We start from the raw sequence: 11,228 nt of genomic DNA, 5'->3' as shown, positions 1-11,228 counted from the left end.
AGTTATTGAAAAGCTAACCGAATATTTTATTTGATTTGAAAATGAAATAAGAAATATATGTTTGTTAACGTTCACGTTCACGGCTCCTTATAGCGATCGATATAGTATAAAAATCTATATATTACTATATAATCAAATAGTATAACTTTAGAGAAACACAAATTAATCAACGACATTGACATGTCATAGAAAGAATATTAAGTTTAAATATTTAAAAATTGTGTGCACTGTTGTGAAAGAATACTACACCATTAAATGATTAAAAATGAAAATATATTTGATATGATATAATATCAAAATGCATTGTAATGTTGTGTTTTTTAAAATTAATCTTTTAAAAATCAGACCGAACCGCGTCATTAATTCATTGAACCAATTGCGAGATTATTAATCTAATCAATTGATTAAACTATATTAAATTGAATAATTTATTTGAATAAATTGACCTTTAAAAAATCACGATATCTATAAAATTTTAAAATATAATAATTTCACAAATTTATTTTTTAAATTCAAATTTCAAAAACATAGCTATCACACTCAATCAAATCGTACAAAATACAAATAAATTTTGAACAAAATTTAACTGTAACATAGTAAAATAATTAAACTGTCTAATAAATTTAATTTTAAGAAAGAAAATTTGTTACAAATAACTTTTGAAAAAAATCTATTTATATTTTAATTTATTTAAAAAAAATAATAATTAAAACGATATTATTTTTTCAAGGAAAAAAAGTAATTCGTCGATTTTTTAACTTTTATCAATTTTAATTGATTCTAACAGATTTGCACTCATTCAATAACTTATCCGACCCAACTATCAGACCAAACTGTTGATCCCTCTTAGAGCTGTCAAAATGGGCTAGCTCATATGGGCGGCCCGCTAGGCCCGAAAAACCATAGGGCTCGGGCCTTAAAATTAGAGCCCATATTTTTCAGGGCCTTTTTAGCCAGCCCTGAAAAGCCCGCTACCCATGAGGGTTAGCCCATATGAGCCATGGGTAGCCCATCAGGCCCGCATAATTATAAATTTTAAAAAAAAGTATTAATATTTATATTATCTTACTCTAAAATAGTATATTGATTTTTCTCACTTCACTAAATTTTATCTCTATTTTATTCAATCTTTCTCTTTTAAATATTATACATTAATATAATCAACATTTTTTCATCGTATTATATTAGTTTTTCTCTTATAATAAATATTGAAGTATTATTTTATACAATTTAGACATATATTGTATTTAGAAACACATTATAGTATTTATAAGAGATAATATAGTACTTAAAAATGTATTATGTTTAAAAAACATAATTTTTAATTTTATTTATAATAAATATTATAGAGTTTTTATTTTAATTTTTTTAAACAAAAAAGCTCATTTAGGGCCGGGTAGTCCGAAGTCCATCTAGGACCGGGCTCGGGTAGTAAATCTCGAGCCCATATTATACAGGACCTTTTTGGCCAGCGCTAAAAAGTCCAGGGCCTACTATGGTCGGCCCGTTTAAGGCCGGGTAGGCCTAGAGCTGTCAAATGGGCCGGCCCGGCCCAGTGGGCCAACGTGTTTTAATGGGTTGGCCCGGCCCAGTCCAATTGCTAAATGGGCCACATAAAATGAGCCCGACCCACTTTTCAAAGGCCCGTGCGGCCCGATGGGCCAGCCCGGCCCATATTTCAATATTATAATTTTAATTTTATAAAAAGGATGTAATGGATAAATGCAATACAACATAAGTAAAAAGTCATCATAAACGTATATAAGTGATGTTTAAAATATGTATCCACAAATATATATATGAATACCACAAAATCATCCATGTAAAAGTATAAAGTAACTTAATATTATCACCATCAAATTTTTTCTACATCTCACAACCATTTCCTTGATCACATCATTTTGAAAATATATCTTGATCCTCTTTAACTTTTCTTTATGACTTGAAAACACATTTATAAAATCATATCTTATCTCAATCTTTTTTCTCCAAAATTTACCAAAATCTTTTTTTAATGGGCCAGCCCGAAGCCCGCTTGGCCCGGCCCGACCCAGCCCATAAAAAATATAGGCCCGATGGGCTGGCCCAAAAAGACAAGGTCGTCTTTTTTAAAGGTATTTTGCGGCCCGGACTGCGCTAAATTGTAGGGCTTATGGACCGGCCCAATGGATCGAGCCCATTTTGATAGCTCTAACCACAACACATAAAATCAGCATCATCCTTAACAAATAAATGTGATCAAAATCAATATTAAAAAAGAAAAATAAATAAATATAATCCTAAAATATTACTGATTAATTTAACTTTAACTCTGATGACAAAAAATATCAAAATAAAAAATAAAAAAGAAACCACATGAACAAAACAAATATTTTTTATTGCATTTTCTTTATCCTTGAGTAAAGAATCGTTGATGTAAGAAATAGGTTAAAGTTTCCATTTTTATTAGGTTGAAGGACCAAAAACTGAAACATAGGCAATTTCTTTAACACACACAAAAGGAAATTTGTAAAAGGTTGAATTTTTATGTCAAAATTTACCATAAGTCCATAACCAACATTCAGAACATCTTCTTTGACACACGAACATGAAAAGTGTAAAAGGTTAAATTTTTATCTAAAAAAGGTTGTAAACGACATTGAAAATGATATGCAAGAGATATAAAGTTAAAGTGCTCACCCTTTGATGTTGTTGTTCACAATCAACTTGAATAACTTGTTAAACCACTTGAACAACCTGAAAAAGAAATACAGAAAAAACATCAATCCTTCACATTTTTCAGATCTTTATGACTTGAAAACACATTTATAAAATCATATCTTATCTCAATCTTTTTTCTCCAAAATTTACCAAAATCTTTTTTTAATGGGCCAGCTCGAAGCCCGCTTGGCCCGGCCCAGCCCATAAAAAACATAGGCCCGGTGGGCTGGCCCAAAAAGACAGGGTCGTCTTTTTTAAAGGTATTTTGCGGCCCGGCCCGCGCTAAATTGTAGGGCTTATGGGCCGGCCCAATGGGCCGAGCCCATTTTGACAGCTCTACGGGTAGCCCATATTGACAGCTCTAATTCCTCTGATTCCAAATTCAACTGACTAATTCAATCTGTTTTTTTAATTTTTTCTTAAAATAATGAATATAATTTTTGTTAAAAGTAATTTTATTATCTAAAATGTAGCGCGCGACTTATTGTTTGTCTGCGTATTATTTATATATAATTTTTATTATATATTTATATATAAGAAACAAATATCCAATAGAATAAAAGAAAAAGGAGTGAATAAATTGATGAAGGTGACGCATGCACATGAAGGTTGTAAAAGAGTGTAAAGTAAGTTATAGTTGTAAAAATTGACAAATGAAAAAGAGGAAAAAAGAGAGAGAAAGGCATGAAAAGGGGGGTAAGTAGGTAGTAAAAGTAAAGGCAATGAATGAGAGAGAAAAGAGGAGAAGAGTGAATATGAAGTTAAGTGTACTTGGGTTGTCCAATTAATAGTACATTACAAAAACAAGAGTTGCCTCATTTAAGGGGGCGTTGTGTTGTGTTGTGTTGTATGGTGCCGTGTTGTGTAAATCAAACCAACTCATGTGAAGGGTAGTTTGGTATTTTCATAAAAACATAAACTGCCATTCAACATTTAATGCTGCTGGGTTTGAGGTTACCTATAGCTGTACTCAATCTACACTTTATTTCTAACATACCCTTTTTTAACACCAAGTGAAAAAACTCTTTCACTCTAACTTCCTTACTTATTAGGGTCAAAAGAAATTACATATGTTCACAAATGCCTTAATGATTCTACTAATTAAGGAAGTAATAGATAAAAATGTACAGTGTGTTTGGATTGGCGGTAGATAGAATTGATTCTGAGAGAATTGAGTTTGGTAGAATTGATTTTAATAGAATTGAGTTTACAATAATTGATTTAGGGATAATAGCTATTTTGCCCCCTGCCATATGGGCGAGGTTTGAAAAACGCCCCTGTAAAAAAAAAAATTTGGATTCGCCCCCTAACATATGAAGATTCCCCTGTTTTACCCCTTCAAGAAATTTAATATTCAAAATTATTGACGTGGCAACCATTTTTTTATTTTTTTAAATTATTTATAATGACGTGGCATGCTTAGTTGGAATTTTTTATTATTTTTAAATTATTTATAATGACGTGGCAGGCTTAGTTGGAATTTTTATTATTTTTAATAATTTTTAATGACGTGGCAGGCTTAGTTGGAATTTTTATTTATTTTTTATATATTTTAATTCCATGTGGCATGTTTTATTATTATTTAATCATTTGTTTGTTAAAATGTCAAATATTAAAGCCAAAATTTTGTCTCCCATGGGTATTGAACCCATGACCTATTAATTACAAGGGGGCACCACCAACCACTAGGCTACTTTACTTTTGTTGTTCTATTCTTACTTTAAGTACTTATATTATAATAAACTAGTTATATTTATCTACTTTTATCAAATATTATCAGTTACTTTTGTTGTTCTATTTTACTTTTGTCAAATATTAACGTTAATATATTTATCTAATTAAATATTTATTTTAATTAAATTATAAAATATATCAGTTAAAATATAATAGTTATATTATAGTTATTAGTTAACATTGTTATTAATTAATACTATTATAATTAATATTTATTTTACTGTTAAAATTAATTAAATTCTAAAATGTAAATTAATTTAGTTTTAATTTAAATTTGTTTAATTTAGTTTTAATTACATAAACTAATTTAATTTAGTCATGTTTTATAGGCTATGTTTTATAAACTAATTTAAAAAATACTGAACCAAATTAATTTAGTCATATTTTATAAGCTATGTTTTAAAATATACTGTTAATCATGTTTCATAGGCTATGTTTTAAAAAAATAATGTACCTTTTAAACTAATGTAATAAACTAGTTTAAACTAATTTATTAACGTTATTTTCAATTAATAATTTAAATAATTAAAGTTATTTAAATAATTAAAGTTATTTAAATATTAAAATTTTTAAATATCAATGATATTTAATAATTTTTAAATATTTATGTTACAATATTTTAAATATTAACGGTAAATATGCAATTCATGTAATATATTAATGTTAATATATTAGTTAATAAAACATTATTAGTTAATAATAATAATAATAAAACATATAATAAAAAATCATAACCTAAATAAATATATTAACACTAATATACTGGTTAATAAAACATTATCATTGATTAACAATAATATTAAAACATATATCAAAATATAAGAACCTAAATAAATATTTAATAAACATCTTTTCAGAAATTACTATAATATAAGTACTTAAAGTAAGAATAGAACAACAAAAGTAAAGTAGCCTAGTGGTTGGTGGTGCCCCCTTGTAATTACTAGGTCATGGGTTCAATACCCATGGGAGACAAAATTTTGGCTTTAATATTTGACATTTTAACAAACAAATAATTAAATAATAATAAAACATGCCACATGGAATTAAAATAAATAAAAAATAAATAAAAACTCCAACTAAACCTGCCACGTCATTAAAAATTATTAAAAATAATAAAAATTCCAACTAAGCCTGCCACGTCATTATAAATAATTTAAAAATAATAAAAAATTCCAACTAAGCATGCCACGTCATTATAAATAATTTAAAAAAAATAAAAAAATGGTTGCCACGTCAATAATTTTGAATATTAAATTTCTTGAAGGGGTAAAACAGGGGAATCTTCATATGTTAGGGGGCGAATCCAAATTTTTTTTTTTACAGGGGCGTTTTTCAAACCTCGCCCATATGGCAGGGGGCAAAATAGCTATTATCCCATTGATTTATGCTTGGATACAATAATATAGAAGTGATTGTTATCAATTAATGTTGTTTGGATAGTTTTAACAAAATTGATTTTGAATTGTATAATTACCAAAATGGTAATAAATTCTAGTACAAATCAAAAAGAAAAGAAGTAATTGATGAAAATTAAAGAGGGTAAAATAGGAAATTTTAAAAGAGTTGTAATAAATAATATATAATAAATGTAGAATTGATTCTACTAAACTCAAAAGCTAGGAATTGTAGCTTCTACTAGAATTGCTTTTGGAGGAGGAGAATTGATTTTGAAAAAGTATCCAAACAAGAAAATAAAACCAATTATCAAGTTGAAGTGAACTAGAAGTGCTTTTGGGGCTTGTAGAAGCCAATCCAAACATGCACGTAGTACATTACAATCAATATTTTTTAGATTTTTAAAAAATTAAATACATTGTTTTTTAAAATAAATTCAATTAGGGTTTATAAAACAAACTTTTGACACCGAAAATCTCATCAAGATTGAGCAACATATTGTTGAGTATATATAATGCGCGTCCAACAACTCGTTTTCTTATTTCGAAGGTTAATTAATACTCCTAAAGTGAATCATAGATTTTGTTATGTCATATTTCGTTAAACTTTTATTTGTTGTTATTGCTCGTCTGACAATATCTATCATACATAAAATAAGAAACGACAAAATGTAGCTTTAAATTAGATGCACGTTGGGCTAATAAATGTAGGTCTTGCATCGTTTTCTCAATACATGCACGCTTAGCCAACAAATACAGGTTTAATGTCGTTTTCTAAACACATGCACACTCAGTCAACAGATGCAAGTTTTGTATCGTTTTCTAAACCCGTGCATGCTTATTACTGTTTTATTGCAGAAAAATAAAATCTAGTTAGTAGTACGAAAAATAGATAGTGTGTTTGAATTTGAAACATACATTTCTCTTGCAAAGATCAAAATAAATGCAGAAGCTACATATTGTAGAGTTTATAAGACGAATATCTAGCATGTTTCATTTAAGGATTCATTATTGTTTTTTAATGTTAACTAACATTCTAAAAAGAGAAATAGATAATTCGTTATAACATATTTTCTTCTACTTCTATTTGTTGTCATCATATGTCCGACAATCCTACCATACTAAACAAAAAAAATACAAAATGTAACTTTAACCTATACGCACCTTCAATCCAAAATTACAAGTCTCATATGATTTTGCAAACACGCAATTTATGTCGTTTTATAGAAAAAAATTGAAGCCTAGTTAATAATTAGAAAATTTATTAAATAACATATCACAATCATTCATAAACATAAATTTTAAAATAATTACTTCCACTACTTTTTATTATGAAATTTTTTTGTAGGGTTTGAAAATGAACTTTTAGTACCAAAGTTTGCATCAACGTAGAAGATGCACGTATTGTTGAGTGTATAAGATGCACATTCAAAGACTCATTTTCGTTTATTAAATGTTTATTAATACCCTTAAAGTGAATCGTATGTTCAATTAGGTTATATTCAATTTAATTTGTATTTGTCGTCTCTGCATGTCTGACAATATTCTATCATATAAAATTAAAAATGACAAAGCTTAACTTTAAACTAGATGCACGCCCAGCCTACAAATACATGTCGCGCCATTTTCTAAACACACTCATGCTTATTATTATTTTTTCGCAAGAAAACAAAACCTAATTAATAGTAGAAAAAAATAGTTAGTGTGTTTGAAATGTACATTTGCTCTAAGATCTTTGTCAATGCAAAATCTACATATTGAGAGTAAATAAGATGCGCGTCTAACGTGTTTCCCTCAAGGACTCGTTACCATTTTCAAATTGTTAGTTAATACTTTTAAAAGCGAAGCGTAAGTTCTGTTATATCGCATTTAGTTCGGTTTCTATTTGTCCTCACAGTAGATTCGACAAAATTCTACCATATAAAATAAGAAATGATAAAATGTAGCTTTTAACTAGATCTACACTCAACCAACAAATGCAGGCCGTGCATCGTTTTTAAAATACAAACACACTTATTTTTGTTTTATCGTGAGAAAACAAAACCTAACTAGTAGTATGAAAACTAGTGTGATCCAAGTCATCGCAGAAACTACATATTGTAGAGTCCATAAGATGTGCGTCCATTATGTTTCCTTTAAAGACTCATCGTTGTTTTCAGAATGTCAATTAATGTTTTATAAAAGAGAAGCATAAATTTCATCATAACATATTTTGTTAAATTTTTATTTGTTGTTACCGCACGTACGACAATATCCTATTATATAAAGCAAAAAAGTTTCACAATATATTTTTAACTTAGAGGTACCTTCAATCCAAATTTTCACAATGGATTTTCTATATTATTTTATAGAAAAAATATAATCTAATTAATAATTAAAAAATATTATTTATTAAACATTAATAATAGTAATAACATGTCACAATTATTCATAAAAATAATTTTAAAATATGGACCTCGCTTACTTATACATTAAGAAAATAAGTTAAAAATATTTTTAAAAAAAGTTTGAATAAATAATTTTATATTTTCAAAGAATTTATTTTTAATGAATAAAGTAAATTTACTTTTTACAAAAAATACTTTTATTGAAAAATTACTTTTCATAAAACAACAAATAGTTAATGTATTTGAACCATATATCCATCAATTCTTTAATATATCTAAAAAAATACATATATAATTATCCATAAATATATATATATATATATATATATATATATATATATATATATATATATATATATATATATATATATATATATATATATATATATATATATATATAATTTTTAAAATATGGGTCATGCTTACTTATATCTTAAGAATACTATTTAAAAATACTATAAAAATATTACTTGAATAGAAAAAAGTTATATTTTCAAAGAAATTTATTTTTTATAAATAAAAATCAAATTTGCTTTTTATAAAAAAAATACTTACTATATAAAATTACTTTTTGTAAATAATACATAATTAATGTATTTGATTAATATATGTACCAAATACATTACTATTTGATTAATAGACATGATGTGGCATATTTAAACATTATTTGTGTGACAAAAACACAGCTTTATTAGTTCTAGATAAAGCGATTAGTCCAATCCTCCCTAGACATAGAGAACTAGGTTTACCTTGTAATTATTTTATTTGAATTTCTAGTTTCGTGTGTGAGAAAGTTAGGAGAAAACGTCAAAGTTAAAAGGAAAGGATTGAGTATGGTTTACGCCAAATAAACAAACAAATATGTCTTGTTCTTCTTCTTCTTCACTATAAAAGCACCCACATTTCATTTCTCTCTTTATCTATTCATTCTTTAATCTTTAATCCTTAATATTATTAATAATAATTACTCCCTTTTTCCCTTCCTTCACTTTTCTTTCATTATTCTTCTCCTTTCTTTTCTTTTCTTTCTTCTCTCTTTCCTTGTTCCTACTTTTTAATGCTCTTTTAAGGGAGGACAAAAAATCACTCGTCTTCCTTCCCCACACGAGTGTGAGTGAGTGCTGTGCTGCCTTTCAAAAAGATGGAGAAAATCAACTTTGTCAAAAATGGCGAATTGAAAATGCCACCTGGTTTTCGTTTTCATCCAACTGATGAAGAACTTGTTCTTTCGTATTTGAAGCGGAAGGTGTTCTCTCTCCCTTTGCCTGCTGCAATCATCCCTGAAGCTGATCTTTGCAAGTCTGACCCATGGGATTTACCAGGTATTTAGCTTTTCTTTTTCTTTTTTCTGTGTTAATTCATTATTCATTGGTCGATAACATTGATCTGTTTTTATTTTTGTAGGTGATTTGGAACAAGAGAGGTACTTTTTCAGTACCAAAGAAGCGAAATATCCGAATGGGAACCGATCTAACAGAGCTACAAATTCTGGTTACTGGAAAGCTACTGGTTTGGACAAACAAATCACTACCTGGTCGAAATCTGAGGTTGTCGGAATGAAGAAGACTCTGGTTTTTTACAGCGGAAAACCGCCTCTTGGCTCCAGGACTGATTGGATTATGCATGAGTATCGTCTTGCTCCTTCTCACTCTAACCCTCTGGTTAGTCCTTCATTCGTTCTATATATTTCATCATGTATATTTTCTTTATATGTGAAATTAGCTCAGTTGATTAGAGCGTTATATTTGAATTAGCTCAATTGATTAGAGCGTTACGTTTGTGTTTTTTTGGCAGAATGAAAACTGGGTTCTCTGCCGCATATTTCTAAAGAAAAGAGCCGGTACTAAAACCGGGAAAGAAACCTTCACTGTGAGGCCCAACGTGGCCAACAACAACAACCTTAGCAAGGTTGTGAAGGACTCAGCTCCAAACTCGGCTCCAAACTCATCTTCAAACTCAAGTTCTGGTTCAAAGGTTGTTGTTTTCTATGACTTTTTGGCACAGAACAACAACAAGAACACTGTTACATTTTCAATTTCACCAGCTACAAGTGGAATCACAGATGAACTGAATGAGCATGAAAATGAAGAAAGCAGCAGCTCTTAACCAACATTGAATTTAATGTTTGGTTTTAATTGTCTTATATTATTATTATTATTATTAGTATTAGTATTATTAGTATTATTATTATCTATGTAAGTAGTAATTATATTATGCGGCATTAAGTTTCACAGCTCGAAAGAGTACTAATGTAATATTAATATTAAAGTGGAAATGGAAATTCTTTATTTTCCTTTGTTTCTTTTTACCTAAAAGTTGTTTTTTTTTCTTTCAATTTCAACAAGGTAGGTGTTTTCTTGGTTGTTCATAATTATTATATTAATTATCGATAATGTTGAAAACCATATAATAAATACAAAATTGGATGAGAATATAGAATAAGAACATAATCTTTGTGAGATCAGAATAGCACTACTTGTTAGTTGCTCTTGTTCATTTATTAACAAAGAATCTCTAAATGGTCAAGACACAGAAGAACCCAATTCCTCAAACATTGATTCTTGCCATTTTTTATTTTATATATCTGTCATCAACTAATGCTAAAATAAAAAATACAACTACACCAACATAATAATAAAAAAATATTTTTTACATTTAATTTAGATCTCATGTTTTTTTTAATAAACCATCTCTCTAATTAGATGAATTTATTATGCGTGTTGCATAAGTATCTATCAACTGAATTGAATCAACTGCGTGTTAATGCATTGCAGATGCGCATATGCATCTATCAATTGAGTTGAATTTAGATATTTTATTATTTAAAATAATATCTATCAATTGAGTTGAATTTAAATATTTTATTATTTAAAATAATCTTAATTTATTCTTTTCCCGCATTTGTTATAAATCTGTTCTAATCCACATTTTTTACCTCAAAAATAGGATTATGTTTTTATCTAAAAAGAGATAATTTTCACCTCAAAAATAGGATAAGTTTTTGAGGGAG

General features: G+C 27.9%; 1 protein-coding gene across 1 annotated transcript; it reads left to right on the top strand.

Moving 5' to 3' along the window:
• The first annotated feature begins 9,115 nt into the window (after positions 1-9,115).
• Positions 9,116-10,518, top strand: LOC131611087 (NAC domain-containing protein 83-like). The gene is made up of 3 exons (XM_058883208.1): positions 9,116-9,540; positions 9,623-9,879; positions 10,013-10,518. Exons 1-3 carry the CDS (start codon positions 9,360-9,362, stop codon positions 10,322-10,324), a joined length of 750 nt encoding a protein of 249 aa, XP_058739191.1. The 5' UTR covers positions 9,116-9,359; the 3' UTR covers positions 10,325-10,518.
• The last annotated feature ends 710 nt before the right edge of the window (positions 10,519-11,228 follow it).

The sequence above is a fragment of the Vicia villosa genome, linkage group LG6 (assembly GCF_029867415.1).
Source record: "Vicia villosa cultivar HV-30 ecotype Madison, WI linkage group LG6, Vvil1.0, whole genome shotgun sequence".
NCBI classification, from domain to species: domain Eukaryota; kingdom Viridiplantae; phylum Streptophyta; class Magnoliopsida; order Fabales; family Fabaceae; genus Vicia; species Vicia villosa.
Note: the sequence above shows the minus strand (reverse complement) of the source record. Positions and strands in the feature narration are given on the sequence as shown.